General features: G+C 46.9%; 2 protein-coding genes across 6 annotated transcripts in view; both read right to left on the reverse strand.

The window, feature by feature from the left end:
• ATF6 (activating transcription factor 6) overlaps positions 1–12988 on the reverse strand; it is a 128644-nt gene extending 115656 nt beyond the window's left edge. For 2 of the 4 annotated variants that reach the window (XM_081121856.1, XM_081121854.1), the window contains exons 1-5: positions 12916–12988; positions 12063–12332; positions 5232–5308; positions 2628–2715; positions 1119–1225 (exon numbers count right to left, since the gene is read on the reverse strand). In XM_081121856.1, coding sequence (XP_080977982.1) covers positions 1119–1225; positions 2628–2715; positions 5232–5308; positions 12063–12114 — 324 coding nt within the window. In that variant the 5' untranslated portion in view covers positions 12115–12332; positions 12916–12988. Of the gene's footprint in view, positions 1–1118; positions 1226–2627; positions 2716–5231; positions 5309–12062; positions 12333–12900 lie in introns of all 4 variants that reach the window. The other 2 variants (XM_081121855.1, XM_081121853.1) reach the window with 1 other exon arrangement.
• Positions 12989–15233: 2245 nt separating this feature from the next.
• DUSP12 (dual specificity phosphatase 12) lies at positions 15234–19168 on the reverse strand. Of its 2 annotated transcripts, XM_081120286.1 has the most exons (6): positions 18857–19166; positions 18122–18235; positions 17911–18029; positions 17225–17321; positions 16452–16638; positions 15234–15585 (listed from the first exon to the last, which is right to left on the reverse strand). In XM_081120286.1, the coding sequence occupies exons 1-6, from the start codon at positions 19108–19110 to the stop codon at positions 15418–15420; spliced, it is 939 nt and encodes a 312-aa protein (XP_080976412.1). In that variant the 5' UTR covers positions 19111–19166; the 3' UTR covers positions 15234–15417. The 2 variants fall into 2 exon arrangements, with proteins under 2 accessions (XP_080976412.1, XP_080976413.1); XM_081120287.1 differs by lacking the exon at positions 16452–16638 and having other exon boundaries at positions 18857–19168.
• Positions 19169–20581: the final 1413 nt, after the last annotated feature.

Below are 20581 nucleotides of genomic sequence, written 5' to 3' on the forward strand. Positions count from 1 at the left end.
TCAGAGGCTGAATGAGCTCTCAGGCAGGAAGTCTCGCAGGTGGGAGAAAGTGAGAAACAAGACTGGAAAGGAAGCAGGGCCAGGCACAGAGGGCCCAGCAGACTGGGAGTGTGAATTTCACCCTCAAAGGGCTAAGAAGTCACTCAAAGGTTTTAAGCAAGCGACTGACACAATCCAATGTGCAATTCTGAAAGATTTCTCTTTGAAGATTCCTCTGCTAATGAAGATTTGGGGCACAGGGGCAGAGACCAGGCATAGTCCTATTGACCTGGTGTGGTGAGATGACGATGGCCTGGCAGCACCAGGAAGGTGAGTCCTGGAGACATCACACCCACAGTCATGGGGACTCATAGAGACGAGGTCGGGGCTTTCGGGCGTGCTGTGTGGAAACTGAGTTTGAACCTTTCCTCCTGTGTTTTCCTCACCCCAGAGAGCACCTGAGTCCTTTCACTCCCTCTTCCTGGCCCTGGAACTCTTATCTGCATGGAGCGCAGAATCGTTTCTAAGGAGCTATCAGACTTCTGTAAAACTCTCGGCAATGATGCCCCGGCAGGGTGGCTAAGAGGGTGGGAGCATAGGCCCGCACACCAAGAGGCTGCAGGCTGGATCCCCGGCCGAGGTGCATATGGGAGGCAACTGATGGATGTTTTTCTCTCCCCCCTTCCTCTCTCTCTAAAGTCAATAAACACACATCCTCACCCAGATTTTCTTTTAAAGCCTCAGCCATTTGAAACGCAGGCTGAACTAAGACCATGCATTCCAGGTTCATGGCTGAGGACTCACAAAGGCAACCATCTCACAGTCTTCCATGTCCTCAAAGAATGTCTGTTGCAACAGGGAAGAGAGAAGGTGGCAGAGAGAGAAGACAATAAGCAATAAACGAAAAAAACCTGAATCCTGGGGAAGTGCAACCAACAAATCAACACAGGGAAGAGGGCAAGACCAGGGAGGCACAGCTTCCTTGATCCCCAAGGCCCTTCCTCACGACTCAGTTTCCTCAGGATGGGAAGAGATAATAAGGCCCCAAGTACACCTAATAAATGTTAACTGCCTCCCCTGTACACATACTGTCCAGGCAGCATCACAACCAAAACCACTGTAAAAGACGGGCTACTTACAGGAACGTGCTGAGTGGAAGCACAGGAGTCCGCTAACTGGGGAGACAACACCGAACAGCTGGAGGAGGCTGGAGAAAGTGGCTGAGGTTCTGACTTAATATCTTTAACTGAAAAACACAGAGTAAAAATGTTCCCACTGGACAATATAAACTCTGAATAAAGTGAATAAAAAAGAAGGTAAAATCTACTCTTAAAATTCAATCCTGGGGAAGCTAAGGTCCCCAAAGTTTATCACGGAGTGAAATATGAGTGGAAAAAGCGGTCTACCTGTCCTAGGCTGCAAAAACCTCACGATCCCTCATGACCTAGAAGGGGATCCTGCCACCTCCCCACCCAGGAGTGGTGTACTTCCCCTCCAACTGAATCTAGGTGGGCTCGTGACTCCCTAACCAGTAATGCTGTGTAAACTCCTGTTTGTGTGCGGGAACACTCCCATTCCAGCCTCAGGTTGGACGACCATGAAACAGCACGTGTGAGGAGTCAAGCACAGAGAAAGGCCCTGTGTGGGCCCTCTAGTGGGCAGTTGTCTCCACGTCACTCCAGACCAGGCCCCACCATGCTCATAAAGAAGCCTGAAGTGACTTCTGGCCCCAAGACATCCCGCTAGCCAGCCTCCAGATCTTCCCAGCTGAGGTCTGTACCCCTGCAGCACAGACAAGCCATTCTGGTGCACCTGTACAACTCCTGGCCCATGGATTCTGGGAACATAATAAAACGGTGGTGGTTTTAAGCCACTAAGTTGTAGGGTCATTTATTGCACAACAGTAGTGACTAGAACACTGGCTTGTGTGCCTACATGCTCTGAGGGAAGACAGGCACCGAGTAAGAGACACAAATACCCAAAAGGAAGGGTCGAGGAAGTGCAAGGAGGGGACTGCAATTTACAAGGGGACATGCTGCTTATCTACCCACCCCCCCCACCCCACACCCACCCCCGTCGCTTAGCTCTGAGCCCACCTCCTGTGGTCTGAGATGCACATCATCAATGCAGGCCCCAGGGCTGCCATGAGGGCCTGCTGGTAGGGACCCCAGAAGGATGCTGACAGGTGGAAGGAGGGGAGAGAGCCTTCCATCCTCCGTCAGCCTCGGCAGGAGGGACAGGTGGCACAGGCCCCAGCCTGTCAAGCCCCTCCTCAGAGTGCGTCACCACGTGCATGGGCCCTACATCAAGGCCTAAGTTCTGGTAACCACAAGCTTTTTCCTTTGATTCCCCAAGTCTGTCTGGTTCTCTGGTAAATCTCTTATAGAGATTTTATACATAAGTCAAAATCAATATTACTGGTAGGAATTCTTTTTTGTGTATGTGACTGAAACATAACTATGAAATGCTCATCTCTGTTATGGCAAGAATTTTTTGTATGCACTGCCATACCAGGAGCAGAATAGACAATCCCTGGAATTTTTTAACCCACCAAGGTAACCCAATAACCCCACCTAATTTTGACTATTTCCAAACTACAAAATAAAGTGCATCCATTTAAAGTTTTTACCAATGAAATACATCATTACCTGTACAGAACTGGCTGTTGGTGTCCCAAATGCCTGTCTCCCATGCCATCAAATCCAAATCAAAATCAAGGTTATCAAAATTGTTTTCCTGTAGGTTTCAAATCAGCAAAAGATATTAGAAAAATAAAATATATACATCTAGAAATCAAACTATCAACTGCAATTTGCCATAACATCAGTGCTACCACCCAACTTAGTAAAAATAATCTTCTCAATCGGTTCACCTTGAGCCCTCACCTCGGAGAGCCCAGAGGAGCCAATGCGGTCGCCAAAGCACAGCAGTAACAGCCAGGAAAGACCCCATGTTTTCCAGTGGGGACAGACCATTACAAGAGTCACCAAATATGTATCTGTCATAAGGGAGACCCAGCAAAATAACATAAGTTTTCCTGCTGCCACTAAGGAAAATGACTCAGAGCCAAAGCCCACTTATAGCATCACCTCCACACAATGACAGAGCACAGGCAGACACCAAAGACCAGCACAAATCACAGGCCTTACCTGAACCTTCAAAGTCACCAAAGGACAGTGGCTATGTGAGAAGGAAGGGACCCGCAGGAGGGTGGGTCATTTTCTTCTTTTTTGTACTATCCTGTACTTTTCAAATTTCTAAAATAAAATTTCTAAATTTTTTTTAATCCTAGAAGATAAAATCTAGGTCAATCAGGGTCATAAGCCTCTGAAAAGGACTCTCCGTTTCTCAGTTTCTTTGCATTTAGATAATAATTTTTTCTTAAATATAAGTACACTGTGGGCTATCTGGATCGCAATCTAGACCATAGACATAAACAGAGAACTGCCTCATGGTTTCAGAGCCCTCATAGGAGTTGGAGATCAAGATAGTACCGCTACTATTTACAGTGTCTGGAGTCAGGCGGCAAGAACAGAGTAAACTTAATATAAAAACAGCACAACAAAGTCAAAAGAAAAGCAATGTTAACTTACTATGACAGATAAAACAGCAACAAGAGAGAAAGTAAGCCTCAGGCAAAAAGTAAAGATTGATCGAATAATTATTAACAACCATTTGGTAATAATTTCTAGAGTAACATTTTAAACACCTACCATGAGATTGATTTTTACTGAGAATATAACAGAAAGAGAAGGAAAACTGTTTTCTTATCACACTGCCCATAACTGAGTAAATACCATTCAAATTATATAAAAAGAGTCTGTACAAATTCACATGAAAAAAAAGAAAAAACTACTTAGATCATGAAAGAACCACTTTTTAAATCAATCTCCTTTGCTTGTTTCTCTTATTTGAATCCACATATCAAAAAGTAGGCAGCCCTGTACTTTCAGCAACCAAAAAATCCTCAAATTTTCCTAGCCTGTGTCACCTGAGCAACGAGGCTGGCCTGAGTGCCAGCAATGCTTTCTAACCCGTCACGACCTGCCTAAGACACTCTCTCAGCCTCCAGCCAAAACAGGCCCGCTTTACATCAAGTGAAACCCATCGATACTTATGTACTCTGGCTCTTCAGTGACTTCCCCTGGGAAACTCCATGGCCATGTGGAAGACGACAATATAATTCACAGCCAGAAAGGGCCCTCAGGAACCATCTGCTCCAACCCCTCCATTTTATACTAGAGAAACTAAGGAAGTGAAAGACTGAATGACTTGTGTAAGGTAAGAATGTTAATTATAAAGTCAGGAGCACATTTCCCTGGACCTTTCCAACTTACTGCACTGTTTCTTGATGGTTTTAGGTGGCAGAAATTGTAAAAGAACATCTGTTGCTTAGGCAACCAGCCAGTATTGTCAATTTAATCAACAGAACACATTCTAAGCATCTCACAAAAGTAACATAAACCACCAAAATGCCATGCACTGATTATAAAATACTTTGTGTTTTTACACTCTTCATAGTAAAACAACCGCTAAACTATTCTTTGAGAAATCTCCGAAAAACCCACTAAGCAAGTAATACATATTTTTATACTCAGGTTAATGAGAGCTTAAAAAATAAGGGATAAATATTTGATCCAACTGATGTGCACATAAAATCACTCTGTTCGGGTGAATTACTTCCCAACTGAAACAGCACCTCATCCATTACAGACTAAGGCAAGTAAGAGTTCTCTCAGCTGGTGTGCTGTGTCCTAGCACAAATGTACAAAGCCAGAAAAGAAAACCTAAGGTATTTTTGAGGACCCAGATACTACAATACCAGGACTTCCGACCACTCAAAGGCAAAAAGTAAGGACATATCCAAGTTTCATAGCATTCTACACTGTGGATACGTAACTTTTAAAATGTTAGTAAGTTCTATTTGTCTGGGTCTGTGACGCACGTCACCATTTCCCTTGTGCAGCAAGTTATCTATAGAAACCAAGAAGCAGGCAGGGAAGTGAGTATTCCAAGGTCACCCACCCCTGAGCCAAAGGTGGACTTAAAGTACAAGTCTTCTTGCACTAAGATCAATGCAATTTCTACAACCCTAGATTTACTGACTACAAAATGGCTGCTAACTTTCATACTTAAAGTTATTTAAACTTAAATAACTAGCTTAAATCTGTTATCCTGAAACCTTCTTGCAATAATTCAGGTAGGAATGAAGTGTCATACAATTCCACGTCTCTCCTCTAGCAGATACTTACATAAGCTTCATCTGCTGCTTCCAAGTGCAGGTCCTCGGTGTCTGTGAAACAGCCAAGTTCAGCAAACAGAGCAGAATCTTTGGACACAAGAAAAGAACAGAGGTGAACTGTCAATTCAATGTTTTGACGAAGGAATAAGCACTGTATCCCTATGCTGACTCTCTCAGGCACAGGGCTGACGCAGCTGGCATTACTATTATTGATGCTATCAATTACTATTATTGATAAACTCAGGCAGTGTGAATGACAACCAATTCAAAGCTAGATTTTAATTTATGTGCTGGTGTCCACATAATTATCTTGTGAACTCAATCTTACACCAGGAATTTAAAAACAGGCTTCATGTCACATCATGTTGGACTAGTTGGTAGTGACTTTCTGGAGCATCACTAACCCCGGGCGAGGGCAGCGCATGCACCCTGTCTGCCGCCCACGCCAGAAGTTAGGGGACAACCAATTTTCTATCTAAACAATAAAGGACTCACTCATCTCAACCATTAAGTTTATTTCACCAAATCTAACTATTCCAAGTTCCTAATAAGATTTCGTTACAAACCAAGAAATTTGTGGCCACAGGAAACAGTCTTCAATAAACTAGGTTGAAACTTTCTGTAGAGAAAAGTCAAGGTGCTGATTACTGTACAATTGGTAAAGTGTCTATTTTCCCTAACATTTTCAGAACCTCAAGAACTCTGAAGAGTTTTCCAAACCTAGGTTTGCCTTTCATACTCGTGTTACCACGTCACTGAAACTGCTCTATCTGGTCTCCTCATTTCATGTCAGTCTATTACTAACTGACCGATGACAGAAACACTTCACCAACCTCAAACAAAGTAATCCATAAGCAAAACTTTCGTATGTAGTAATAATGAAAGTTATTCATTCAGCTCTCAGAAAAGGACTACCTTCCCCTGAAAGGTCCTAACAGCAATGATATCCAGTAGCAATGAAAATACTGTGCTCAGATCTCGGAACTCAATACCACCCTCCACTAAACGGAAGTCCACTAAGGGGCTCGTTGGAGAAATGGCTCATTCCACAGCTGAAGCAGGGAAAGTGCAAGATGAGACCAGAAAATGTTGTTGTGACAGAAAATAAGGAAATTCTCAGAGAATGATGGGAGCATGTCAAAAGAGCAGCTGATATGAACAGATCCCCACAGGTCAAATCTGGGAAAATCTGAGCATCAAAATAAAATGAGAGTCCCAGATCACAACCCACCGAGTCAAACAGAAATCAGTGGGTCCATAATGAAAAACACACACACAGAGGAGGCCCTCTCTTAGAGCACAACGTCGACAATAAATGGGGACAATATCAGAGATGATCCTACTTGGTATCACAGTGGGAGCTGGTTGAGGCTGCAGTCAGCAATGGAGCCCAGGGCTGCTGGGGGCAGGTTTACTAAGGGACAGGATATTGGTATCATGGAAGATTGTCTCCCCGAAACAGTGACTTGACAGTGGAGAAAGCCAGCAGACACCAATCTGACCATACAGTCAGGACACGTCCACGGCATGTGCCTCCAGATGCGATGCACTGAGAAGTGCACACACAGCATCATGTCCTAGCATCCCCACAATGCACACTTGACTCTGGTCATGAGGAGACCGGGGAAAGACCCAGGGTTAGGGTCATCTGACAGAATAAAAGACCTGTGCTCTTTAAGACTCTCGAGGCCACAAGAGATAGGAAAAGACTATGGGACCAGTCCAGACAAGTGAAAGCAACGCATGTTTGCAGAGAGGACCCTAGTCAAGAAAGGAAAAGCCACTAATAAGACAGATGGCGCCCTGGCCAGTTTTGCTCAGTGGTTAGAGCATCAGCCCTCAGACTGAAGGGTCTCAGGTTCGATTTTGCAACCAATCAATGTGTCTTTCTCACATCGATGTTTCTCTCTCTCTCTCTCCTCTCCTCTCTCTGAAAAGCAATGGAAAATATGCTCTGGTGAAGATTAAAAAGAAATAAGACAGATAGCAAAATCTGAATGGTGGCTGTGGACTGGACAGCAATACTGTACCAAAGTTTACGCCCTGGAGGGAAGAAGTGTATGATAGGAATACAGGAATACCCGTTTGGGGAGAGGGAGTATACACTACTGCAGAATTTAGGGGTAATGGGTCAACACATCGAGAGAGAGAGAAATGGGGCAAATGTGGTAAAATTTAACAATTAGGGAATCTGTGTGAAGCGCATACAGTAGTTCTTTATACTGTTCTTACAACTTTTCTATAGGTTTAAAACTATTTCAAAATTTAAATTAAAAAGCATGTGTGCATGTGTGTAGATCCATAATCCATCAGCTCATCACCTCCACTGCTCCTGTTACAAATCACTTGGACTTCTTCACTAGCCTCCAAATGATCCCCCTGCTCTGCCCTTGCCTGTCATTTGGTCTGTTTTCAACAGAGCAGCTAAAGCGAGCCTAGGAAAAACCTTGGATGTACTGGGAATCAGGATTTTTCACAGTAGGAAAGGAGAAATACATCGTGCATGAAGGTGAGAAAGAACATGTGGCACTGCTCTGACATGCAGGTGTTGGTATGAATCCACGCTTTTTAAAAATATCGATTTCCTTGTTCTTGACAGAGCCACGGTGAAGTGTCCAGGAGTTTCACATTACTTGTCACCCACTCTAGAGTACAGCAGGGTGATAACAGTGGGTAAGTCTGGATGAAGGAATACAGGTGATCACTGTACACACCTTTAAATTCTCCATGGCTTCCGAACACTTAAAGAAAATGGGTCCAGAAACACACTTGTACATGTATAGATCTCAGAAGGATCCCCAGAAAGTGGTAGCTCTGGTCACCTCTCAAGCATCCCTCAAGTCTATACCGATCCCACACTATTATTTTTACTTCCCTCAACAGTAGTCAACTATGGTAGCTTTCCCACCTGACCTCCACCTTACCCATTTATGTATCCATTCAGCAACTTCTTATAAAACAAAAAGTGGCCACTGGAATCAGTGGTGACCTTAGTAAGAGCAGTGGGGTGGAGTGGCGCAGCCCCACTGCAGTCGGTTCAGAGACAATGAGAGGAGAAACCAGTCAGTAAACATGGACATTTTTTAAAAAGAATTCTGCTGTGAAATAGAAGTGTGGTGGCACCTAGAGGGGGAGTAACATCTAAACAGGGTTTGGGGTCTTTTTACTTTGTTTTCACTGCAGATGGGAGAAGCAACCACATGTGCGTTAACTGACAGAGATGATCTGTTGGGGAGGAAGCAGAAGAACAAAGTGCTCAGCAACATTCCTGCATAATGAAGGAGGGGATCCAAGGCCTACGTGGATCTTAGTACACATATCTTATATGTGGAGGGAAAAGTGGTATTTGCATAGACGCAAGGGAGGGGCAGGGAGAGAGGGAAGTAGGAGGAAAGGGAAGAAACAGGGGTGACCAATAAGCACGTGACAAGATACTCCACATTACCTCTCATCAGAGAAAGGCAGATAAAAACTGCAATGAGATGTGACACACTTACCAGAATGGCTAAAATCCACAACACCCGCAATGCCCAACGCCGTGGGGTGTGGAGCAAGAGAACTCTCGTCCACTTCTGGTGGGAATGCAAAACTGTGCAGCCACTTCTCAGAAAGTTTGGAAGCTTGTTACAAAACTAATCATACTCTTACATGACCCAGCAACTGTGCTCCTGATACTGACCCAAATGACCTGAAACTTACATCCATGCAAAAAACCTGCACATGAATATTTATAGCAGCTTTATATATAGTTGTCAATACTTTAAAGCAACCAAGATGTCCTTCAACAGGGAAATGAATAAACAAACTGTGTGTTGTGTCCCACCAAAATCTATACATTTAAATACTAATCCCCAATGTGACTGCATCCAGAGATAGGATGGTCTTTAGGAGACAACTGGGTCAAATGAGGTTATAAGGGTGAGGCTCTAATCCAATAGGACTGTGACCTTATAAGAGAAAGATCTCCCTCTCTCTTTCCCTCTCCCCCTACACTCCAGCCTCTCCCTCTTATTCCTCTCCTCCATCTCCTCCTTCTTTCCCTCTGCTTTTACTCCCCCCCTACCCTCCGCAACTATAAGGCATTCTGGAAATGGAAAAACTAGGAAAGCAGTGAAAATATCAGTGGTTGCCCAGGAAGAAGGAGGGAGATGGGTGGAGAACAGGTATTTTAGGACAGTGAAATTATTCTCTGTGGTACTGTAACAGTGGATACATGACATTATGCTTCTGTCAAAATCCACAGAATGTACAACTCAGAGTGAACCTTAATGTAAATTATGGACTTTAGTTAACGATAATGTATCAATACTGGCTCATCTATTGTAACAGGTGTACTACACTAGTGCAAGATGTTACCAATAGGGGAAAAGGTGTATATGTGGGGGTATAATACGGAATTCAGTATACTAAGTGCTCAATTAGTCTGCAAATCTAAAACTGTACAAAAAAATAAAGTCTATTAAGCATTGAAATAACTATGTGAAATTCAAATTCCAGTGTCCACAATAAAGTTGTAAAGGTGGAGTCCAGGAATTGTAACAGAAACCACATGACCTAAAGTATTTACTACCTGGACCTTTCACAAAAATGTTTGCAAAATCCTGCTCTAAAATTTCATTACCCAAGTTAAAGGAGAAAAAGCACTCCCCATCACAAGCTGTTCTGAGCTAATCAATTTAGTTAAATTACTCAGTTGTTAGGGTCACAAGAAGTACTAATTACATAATCTGACCCTTTAAATTGAACTGATCAGCTTCTAATAAAAAAAATCAAATCACTTAAGTATTTCCCAGAAATAGAATCCATATTCTACTGAGACATGCTAGTAGACAGAAGTGTTTCACTCTAGTGCCTGCAAAATCTATCCTACTTACTGAACACCTGAGGAATAAGAATTGAAGTGTTCAAGGAAGAAAAGATTGTGGACAGTTTGAAAAGAAAGCCTGGAAAACATGGGAGTGGGCACATTCAGGGAGGGGGAGTGCCCGACTAGCAGACCCGAATGCTCTTTAACAAGAACATGAAGACCTGGAGTCGGCTGCTCAGATTAGTCAGGAAAGTGCAGCCTGTTGTACCAGAAGACAAAAATGTAACGTAACGCTATCAGGAAGCGCCCACGGCTATAACTAAAGAAATACTGTGAACATTTAGTAGTTCACCAGCTGAGAAAACAGTCCTAACGACCTAACATAACAGGGGGATCTTGGTAAGAATCCAAGTAGAAGTAGTTTAGGAAGCAGTACAAAACAGCAACTAGAGCACAGTGTTTGGAGGTAGACCAACCTGGTTCTGATCCTGATCCTGATCCTGCTTCTACCGCTCACTAGCTCTAAGACCACGTTCGTCTCTCTCAACCTCAGTTTACTCACCTGTAAGACAACAGAACCTCACTGGACTGTTGGGAGGACTTAACAAGATAATACACGCAAGAGTTCAGCAGGGCACCTGACACAATAAAGTGCTAAGTAAATGGCAATTGTTCTTATTTCTACTACATTTGGCTTGGGAAAATACTCTTGGAATAGATAGCCTAAAGTTTTTCCAACAACTCAGAAAATCTACCCAAGGATTGAAATAAATCGCTAACCATACATAATTTAAAAGAAGTCCTGCCTTTGGAAAATCAAGTGAGGACTTCAGGTCAATATACGGTATTGAGATGCCACTCTTGCTGCTGAAAATGATGGTCCAAGGGGAAAGATAAAGACCGGTCTGGGTTTCCCCCCAAATTCCAAAGCTGGTGAAAGGTGTAGGCTCAGCACAGGCCACTCCAGGACCTACACAACCCCAAATGCTCACTGAAGTCCAAGAAGAGTATTGGCATTAGGTCTCACATTCCCAGGGGGATAAGGTTCCTCTAAGCCAGGGGTGGGGACCATCTGGCCCGCAAGGCCTTATAGGGCCCAAGAAACCATTTGGCAGGGCCCTGCCATGGCCTCACCAAAGAGAAGCAGTTCCAGCCATCCCATTAGGGGTGAGTTAATTAAATGTTTGACCAAATACAGCAGGCTAATTGTTAAGTTGATAACTTTGTATAGCCCACGAATGATGATCCAAATGGCCCTGGGCAAAAAATGGTTCCCCACCTGTAACACTGAGATGACAATGCCACCCTGGTTCCCACCAACACCTCTCCACCCCTCCCCACTACAAAACCTAAGAAACTGGGAACTATCCGTCAGTAGCAGGGAAACCTAGAGCTGTATCTGGAGAGCAGGCAGGACTGTACAGCTTGTGGGTCCATCCCGGCGAGCGGGCCGCGGCCAGGGGCCCAGGTCACTGCTCCGCTAAGACGAACGGACATCAGCCCAGAGCAGCAGCGGACGCTCGAGACCAGCATCTGTTGCACACTCATCTCATGCACACACATACACACGCACGCAGGTACACGCGCAGACACACACACGGGTACACGCACGCACGCAGGTGCACACGCGTACACACGCACACGTGTAGACACGCGCCCGCAGGTACACCGCACACGCGTACAGACACACGCACGCGGGTACACGCGCACACGTGTAGACACGCGCCCGCAGGTACACGCACGCACACTCCGCGACAGTCACCCCGTCCCACGCCCCGCCGGGGCCCTACTGCCCTCCGCCGCCGAACGACGCCCTCCCGACCCACAAAATCCCCGCCTGGTGCGCCCCTGGGGCGACAGTGACGACCGACAGTCATTCCAATCGGGAGCCGGCAGCGCCCGGCCGGCCCGACCCGCAGGACCCGAGCCGCGCGCGGGCCTCGCTCCGGCTGACCACCCCCACCTGTCACCGCCGCGGGCGGGAGGGGAGGAAGCAACCCAGCCACCCGGTCCTCTCCCGGACCCCAGGCTCACCCCAGTCCTCCTCCGGCCGCGGAGGGAGCCCCGGGCTGAAGGGCGACTCCATGGTGCCGGCAACGCCGCCGCGCTCCCAGCACGCGCCGCGGGCCCGGGGACTCGGTGACGCGCCGGGGCGGCGGCGGGCGGGCGCGGCGCGAGCGCGACGGTGGCCGGGCGCGGACAAAGGTCCTCACTGCGCGGGGGTCCCGAGCGAGCCCGGAGGGGGGCATCCAGACCGAGGGATCCGGCAGCTCCTTCCCGAGTTTGCCGCACTCCGTCCCGCTGCTTTAAGGAGGGGAGAGGGAAAAAGACACGTAAACAGCGCGTCAGCGAAACAGGAAGTGCTGCTGACGCGGCTGAAAGGCGAAGCCCGGCCGCCGCCTGACCGCCCCGCTGCCTGACCGCTGTGCGGTGCGCCCGGACCCAATACAAAATAATTTCGAATTGAAAATGTTTTAGTTGAAAAGTCAAAAGGCGATGCCCTAGTAACACACGGGCGGGCTCCCCGGGCGCCTTCGCACAGCCTGAGCGCGGCGCTGGAGGCCGAGGGGGCGTCGCCCGGCGTCCGCGATCCCCGCGCAGGTGCTCGGCAGACGCGGGGGGAAAGCGCCCTGCGGGGCGGCCCGCCCGCGCCCACCGGCCGACGGGGCAGTCCCCTCGCCCACAACTGGAGGGCGAGTGGCTACGCGCCTCCCGCGACGAGACGTCCCCACCCACGGACACTCGGCTTGGTGCAGAAAAAATCACCAACTCCGACCCGAAAGTGAATTGAGTTTCATAAAAGTTTCGAGAACGCGACTGAATAGAATTTGTTTTGAACGCACACTCAGCAGGGACGTTTAAAACACCCTACCTTAGGGACACGTACCCCTTCGGCCGAGCGCCGTCTTCCCACGCTCGAAACCGGCGGCAGAGCGCGCTCCCAGGATGCTCCGCGCGCCCGGGGCGGCCGCGGCGGGGCCCGCAGCTCGGCGCGCACGGCCCAGGCCGGCCGAGAGGGGGCGCCAGGCCCTGGCGCGCGGCGGACCTCCCGCCCTCGTCGGGGAACTGAGCAGCTTCATTAGGGTGACATTTATGACACGCTTGTTCTCACCCAGCTGCAGACTCAAAAAGTGACATAAAAACCAAAATAAAACCAGCAAGAGTCAAATATTCTGTATCATCAGAGACCTCTTTAAATCACCGTGATTGAACTCCAGCGGGGTTTTTTTTTCAAGTTTTATCTTTTATTCAAAAAGGGCAGATGATTATGAAACAAACATTTCTGTACCTATCACCAAAAATGAACAAATATTAACATTTTCCATTTTCACTTCAGGTTTTTCATAAGAAATTATGAACTCCATTTTCCCTCCATTTTATTTATGTTTAAAAAGCTTATGTACATTTAGCGCTGTTTGGGGGGGTTAATTTACATAAATATATATCATACTTTCTTCCAAATCACTTTTCTCACTCATTGATGATCCATCCATGTATGAACTGTTATATATATACACACACATATATGTATATAGTAGTTTTTTTCATTTCCCTGATGGGCATTTGCATTGTTTCTATTTTTGACTGTTACACAAAACTTATTCTTGCATGAGTCTTCTTATGCATATATGCCAGCATGTCTAAGATATATGCCGGTCAGAGTAAAAATAGTATTTGCCAAATTATACGTTTACAGGAGTTCCCTTTGCTCGGCATTCTCATCAACGCTAGATATGGACAGACTTTAGTTTTTTGCCATTGTGAAGGGTGTGTCTATAATTTACCTTTTCCTGACAAAGTCATGATGCCTCTTTTCGTGTTTATTAAACCTTATTTCCTCTTCTGTGAATTTCCCATTCTTATCTTTTAAAAACTTGCTGTTGGATTTTCTCTATTTAGTGTACGTTTAGACAGCTTATTCTACCTGGTACAAATGTTGCAGATACCTTCTAGGCTGACACTTGTCTTTGTTTATGGGGGTTTTGTCCTATAGGTTTTCATTTCAGGGTAGTCACGTTTAACCACCCTTTTTATGATCTCTGCTATTTGTATCTTGCTAAAGAAATCCTTCCCGATCCTGAGGTCACTACGTTTTTTTAGGGTTTTTTTCTTTTCATAGTTTTACAGTCTTTACATTTTTTTAATTCAGTTACTGCTGGGGTATAGTAACTATTGATTTTTATACAGCAACTCTGTTTCCAAAAAAATCAGTGTTTCTGTCTCTTTCTGCTTCCCTCCCTCCCTCCTTCTCTGGAAATCAATGGAGTAAGTGTCCTCTGGTAAAGACGGACGGGAGGGAGGGAGGGAGGGAGGGAGGGAGGGAGGGAGGGAGGGAGGGAGGGAGGGAGGGAGGGAGGGAGGGAGGGAGAGGGGGAGGGGCAGGGGAGGGGAGGGGGAGGAAGGAAGGAATCTTGCTGAATTATGTGATTCTAATATTTTGTCTAGAAATTTTCTAGGATTTTCTATGTGGAAAAACTTGTATGCAAACACATTATAAAATTTGGTTTTATGTAACATTGCAACCTTTTTAAAAATTATTCTTCAATGTGGAAAATCTCAAACACTAGAGACAGGAATCTGTCAATTGTCCTACAGAATTTTCCACACTGTGTTTCTGCTGATTGTATCTTCATGGCAATTTGTTTCTACAAACTGCCCACTGAATCTAGAAGCTTGATTAGGTGGTTTTTGCTTTTATGTTTCCAAAATTTTGCAAGAATACTTCAAGAGGCACATATTTCTAATTATCTTGATTTTAGAGATTTATCAGTGAGTTCAGGCTTTTTCCTTAAGTTTTAAACTTCTTCCCCTCATTTTATGGCAATGGCTAGGACAGCTACTACAGTATTGAAGGCACAGGCAAGAGCAAACATCTTTTTAACTTGTTCCCAACTTTAACGTGAAAGTTTTAAGTTTTACCATTAAGTAAGAATTTTTTCTTGATGAAAATTAAAGTTGCCTGTGCTGGCAGGTGTTGCTCAGTGGTTGGAGCATCTGCCTGCACACCGGAGTCTTGGGTTTGATTCCGGTCAAAGGCTTGGGTTTGATTCCGGTCAAAGGCACGTACCAGCGTTGCAGGTTCAGTCCCAGCAAGGGCAAGTATGGGAGGCAATCGATTGATGTTTCTCTCTCACATCAATGTTTCTCACTCTCTCCCTCTCCCATCCCCTCTCTCTAAAATTAATAAAAAAACACCCTCTAGCAAAAATTTTAAAAACAAGTTTTTATTTCCATATGAAGTATTCTACTTAAACACAGTGTCCAAGTCACATCAGGTGATTTCATCTCACATTTCAAATGAAATGCTAACAGCCTAAACACCAGACACTCCATGTGAATGACAAGTAGCATGTTTCAGCAGACAAGTTTCTTTCCCAGCTATCAAATGTCAGAAGTTCACATTTTTAGTTTGTGATCCCAGAACCGGAAGCATTTTCATTTCATCCACTCTATTCTTATGGACTTGAAAAGCAGGTGTTATCCATCTACCACAGGAGCACTGTTCACCGTACCAATTGAAAGAACCCAACTTAGCACTGCATTTGGGGCACAGAAGCTGAAATAAAGCAAATGTGCTACTTCAGTCATTAGCTTTTATACAAAACAATTATCTATGGCCCCTAACTTCAAGAAGTTCACATCTAATCAGTAAGATAAAATGGGACAGCAATTTACTACAATAGCTGTGTTAAGAAGCACACTGTACCCTGGGAGGCTTGAGGAGGAACACACTAATTCCAGCATGAGAAGAGAAAGGTGAAGCTTGAGACATGAAACAGGTTTCATGGATGTGGCATATGTTTTGGCTTTTAAATCAGCTGCAACTTAAGATTTCAAGCTAAAATCATGACTAAAGGGTAGGGGGAAAGCATATCAGGATTCTCATGTTCTATTACTAACTGAAACTAACAGTTAACTAGTTAGGCTTCAGATTCCTATTTAAAAACAAACTAATACTCCAGTAAAATAGGTAAATCTAAAAATGCTTAACAAGTCCACTGTATTTTCTTCTAATATATTTATAGCACTAAAAAGAATTAACTTAGACCAACAACCTCTCAGCCAAAAGTAGTTCACTATTTTTTATTTTTCCACTGTGCAACCAGCTTCCATGCTTACGGCCTACGGGCAGAGGCCAGACAATGGTTCGAGGCCACAGTTTGCTCTGGCACAGGGCACTAAGAGAGACCCAAGGGGAAGGGCCTGCCATAAATCCAAATTCATGCATGCATAGTGGTTCACTATTTTAGATCACCTAGTTTTTGTTTAATTTTTGATAGATTCTTATCTACACTAGAAAGATAAAATCTTCAGAAAGAAATTAGTTAAGATGGAATAAAACACTAGACAAAATATGGTTTAAAATGCAAGACAGAACAAAATATAGGTGATTTAATGAGACTAGAAAATAAAATGTGTCACCTGTCCATCCATCACTCCCAGCAAGGCAGGTTCCATCCACTGTACAGGTTCAATGAAATAGGACGTGCACTGAGCCCGACTCCCCATGACAGGAATGAGACATGGTGCCAGTCTCTTGTGGGCAAAGGCTATAGGACCACTTCCTTCATTATGATCCAATATGCTAGAACTTCTAAATAAAGACCGCCTGCAACCCCCCAAACAAACAAAAATATTAATGACTTCCAAAAAAATGAAAAAAAATAGCCCCAGCTGGTGTGGTTCGGTGGTTAGAGCATCCGCCCTGCACTGAAGGGTCTCAGGTTCAATTCCCCGTCAAGGGCACGTACCTGGGTTACAGGTTCAATCCCTGGCCCCTGTCAGGGATCATGTGGGAGGCAACCAATCAGTGTGTCTCCCTCACATCGATGTTTCTCGCTCGCTCTCTCCCCAACCATCTCTCCCTTCCACTCTCTCTAAAAAGCAATGCAAAGAATATCCTCAGGTGAGAGGCAAAAAAAGAAAACAGAAAAAAATAGATGAAATGTGCAGTATTTCTTAAAGGGCAAAATAATATAGCACTGATTATGCTACTTTAATTTTCAATAGTCTCTACAAGTAACCTAATTGCTTTTACTACTAAGAATTTACATTCTTGAAAGCAGATTTGAATTCAAAATTTCTGTAGTCAACCAAATCAAATTCTCCCTACAGAGATTTAAGAAACTGAAATTTCCAGTGGTTTTCAGCTGCTGAGACAAGATAAAATCTCTAGAAAATAGAAAATATTTTACCTGCACTTTCTACATTTGTAAAGAACCTCATCTTTCAATTCCTGTGAAACCATGGTTGGATCAACAGCAAAGAGTTCTTGAGGTAAGTTCTGCAGTTCTACATGACAAGGAAAATGTATCCATTGGTTGAAATCAACTCTCTGCATTTTCAGACAAAATTCAGTTAATGTCAAATTGAGGCAACAGGAAGGAAGGAAGGTAGGAAGGGAGGGGAAGGAGGGGAAGGAGGGGAAGGAGGGGAAGGAGGGGAAGGAGGGGAAGGAGGGGAAGGAGGGGAAGGAGGGGAAGGAGGGGAAGAGGGGAAGAGGGGAAGAGGGGAATGGGGGAAGGGGGGAAGAGGAGAAGGGGGAAGGGGGGAAGGAAGGAGAGAGGGGAGAGAGAGAGGAAGGAAGGGAGGGAGGGAGGGAGGGAGGGAGGGAGGGGCATCCAGTGTTGAAAAAGCAGGATGAGGCAGGAGAGCCCTTGGGTTCTGGGCAGAGACTGCCTGATTTCAATAACCAGTCCACCACCACTCATAAGCTATGTGACCTTGAAAAAGCTATTTCTTGCTAAGCAGTTTCAAAAGGAAATAAAAGGATCTGTCTCAAGAGATTGCTGGGAAAGTGAGATAATGTACCTGAAGTGTTTAGTGTCAGAGTGTACAGCATCCAGAAAGGTCCCAATACATACTAGCAATTATTACTTACCTGGATACTTTTCTGTAACCTTTCTTAAACGATACTGCTTATAAACTGCACTAGAGGTATCTACTTTGCACCCCATGGACTGATATAATTTCAGTTGCCACTCAAACCCCTCATTCATCCTGTAAAGACAAACAAATACAAAGTTACGTTTTCTTTAAATAAATAAAATCACACCACAAAAGCAGAATAATTACTCTAGCAAAGAACTCACTTGGCCTCTGGTTTCATAGTCTGGAGGTTTTCATAGGCTTTTTCAAAGGTAAGTTGGTCAGTCTTCATCAGAAAAGCAGTCATTACAGCCACACTTCGACTGACTCCTGCATGACTTAAAATAAAATAGTGAATAGCAACAATTAAACAGATATGCAAACAAAACTCCACCTTTCTCTTAATGGTCAGGTTCAGCTCCACTTGTCTGCTTCCAACTCTTTGCCTCTAAAACACTATCCATGTGCAAAAAATTATTCCTTTATCTCCTTATTCCTTTTGAATTCCAAACCATGTGAGTGTATTACATACCCAAATATAATTACAGTATTCTTTTTCTAATGGCTTCTGAACCACCCCCAGCTCCTTTGCTCTCGGCATGCAGGGCCCCGGAGATCTGGTCTCAGACCTCTTTCCTATTATCACTACCTGCTGTACTGGCTCAATGAACCTAAATGCGGTTATTCCACCGCAACCCGGCCGCGCGGGACCGCTTAGGAATCCCGCCGCCCATCACGGTTTTCCCGTCTTTCTCCACTGCGACAGCCTGGGGACTCCGCGAGTCCCGACCGACTCCCCCCACGCCGCGCCCCGACGCGCGCGCACGCAGTCGCCCCCGAGGGCGTCCCGCCCGCGCTCGGTCACGGCGGCCTCGCCGCCGCTCTCCACCGCACCCCGCTCTCGCTCCGCGCCGCCTCCCCGAAGCTGCGAGCGGGACCGCGGCCGCGCGGCCTCTCACCAGTGCACCAGCACCGCGCGGCCCTCGGCGCGGGCCTGGCCGACGAAGGCTACGCAGCGGTCCAGGTGGCTCAGCAGGTCGGTCTCGGGCTCGTCGAGCGCCCGCACGAAGAGCCGCCGCAGGCCCTCCGCCTGGAAGTCGGGCTCCTCCGCGTCCACCGTCAGTACGGCCGCGATGCCCGCCGCCCTCAGGCAGCCCGGCTCCGCTGCCGCCGCGGCGCCGCCCAGGTACAGCCCGGGCCGCACCTGCAGCATCTCGGACCCCGGCGCGCAGCATGGCGGCGCCCAGAGCGCGGCGCCTGCCACCGAGTGGGCCGGCTAGAGCGGCCTCCGCCGGCCGCCGCCCGAGCTGCGCGGCAGCGCCCTCGGAGGGCCCGGCCGACTACGGAAGGTGCGCGCTCGGGGGCAGCGCTGCTCCCGCCCCAGCCTTTCGGAGCCGCCTTTCCGCCCGTGTCCGCCCGCCCCGGTCCGCGCGGAGCGCGAGCCCCGGGCTCCAGGTCCGCGGCCGCGCGGTCCTTCTGGGCTGTCGCACGGGCGCTGAAGTCGGACTGCAAACGACGGTGCCGCCACCGGACCAGCTGCATAATTTTATGCATTTGAAGTAAAACGTTTCTTCCAACGCTCACGAAGTCACGTGTTTGTAGTTCCTTTCTCGTGACTATTTTTCCTTTTCTTTTCCCCCTTTTGCCCAGCGTTTTATGGGCGTGTGAGTCCTTTTTTGGTGCTGCCTACTGTTCTGTTTTTTAAGGTATTAATCTGGTGTCTTTTCAAGAAAGATGGAAACCTGGAGTTGAAGGACGGGTTCCTTTTTCTTTTTTTTCTAACTGGAAAGACTTGAACCTTTTCAACAGTGCGGGGAAGCACTGGGAGCGAGGGAGGAGCTGCAGACGGGAGGCAGAGGGGCCTGGGACGAACGGGGGCGCGAGGCGCGCCCGCACCCAGGCCGGCGGGCCCTGCACGGCCTGCAGGGTGCGGGCTCCTGCCTTCCCGCAGGAAAGAATGCAGGAGGAGTCCGGTGATTTCGCGAGGACGTTTATTAAAGCCGGGACAATGAAACGGGAAAGGCTTCAGATGGAAGAGGCAAGACCACAGCCACGGGGGAGCCAGGAGGGGTTGCGTGGACTCAGGGAACAAGTTACAGAGGTAAAAGGAGGGTTCTTGGAAAAGGGTTCAGGGGCTGCCTGGGACGAGCTGCTCCCTGGTTGCAAGTCTCCTGCGGACCCTCAGAGCCCCGTGGAGGACGGGAGGAGGCACCCGCCAGCCCCGCACGGACCGTCCGAACCGGGAGCAGAACCCCCCGGAGGGCGGGGCGTCCTCTCCAGTTCCCGTGTTTGTGCTCTCGGCCCCTAGGTGGCACCACAGGCCCTCCCAGGAGATGTATTTTCTGCACCTCTCTTGAAATAGGGCAAATGAATGTGGGAGCCTGTAAGACAGGCAGGTGGGGTCTAGGAAAGGAATCGCTGTGTTGAGAGGGGTCTGGGTTGCTTCCTATCAAGAAGAGAAGAGGGGCTCTCTGTCCCTGAGTTGGTACACACACACGCGCATACACAGGCACACGCACAAGGCACACAGGCACACACAGGCACGCACACAGGCACACGCACAAGGCACACAGGCACACACAGGCACGCACACAGGCACACGCACACAGGCACACGCACACAGGCACACAGGCACACACAGGCACACACACACGCGCACACACAGGCACACGCACAAGGCACAC

Source organism: Miniopterus schreibersii (assembly GCF_964146895.1).
Source record: "Miniopterus schreibersii genome assembly, chromosome: 19".
Classification (NCBI taxonomy): domain Eukaryota; kingdom Metazoa; phylum Chordata; class Mammalia; order Chiroptera; family Miniopteridae; genus Miniopterus; species Miniopterus schreibersii.

Coding starts and splice junctions, on each gene's coding strand:
- DUSP12 (XM_081120286.1), bottom strand. CDS start 19,110: ATGCTGCAGGTGCGGCCCGGGCTGTACCTGGGCGGCGCCGCGGCGGCA. Junction 17,322..17,910: donor GGTTACAGAAAAGTATCCAG/GTAAGTAATAAT, acceptor CTTGTCATGTAG/AACTGCAGAACTTACCTCAA. Junction 16,639..17,224: donor TACAAATGTAGAAAGTGCAG/GTAAAATATTTT, acceptor GGGGGGTTGCAG/GCGGTCTTTATTTAGAAGTT.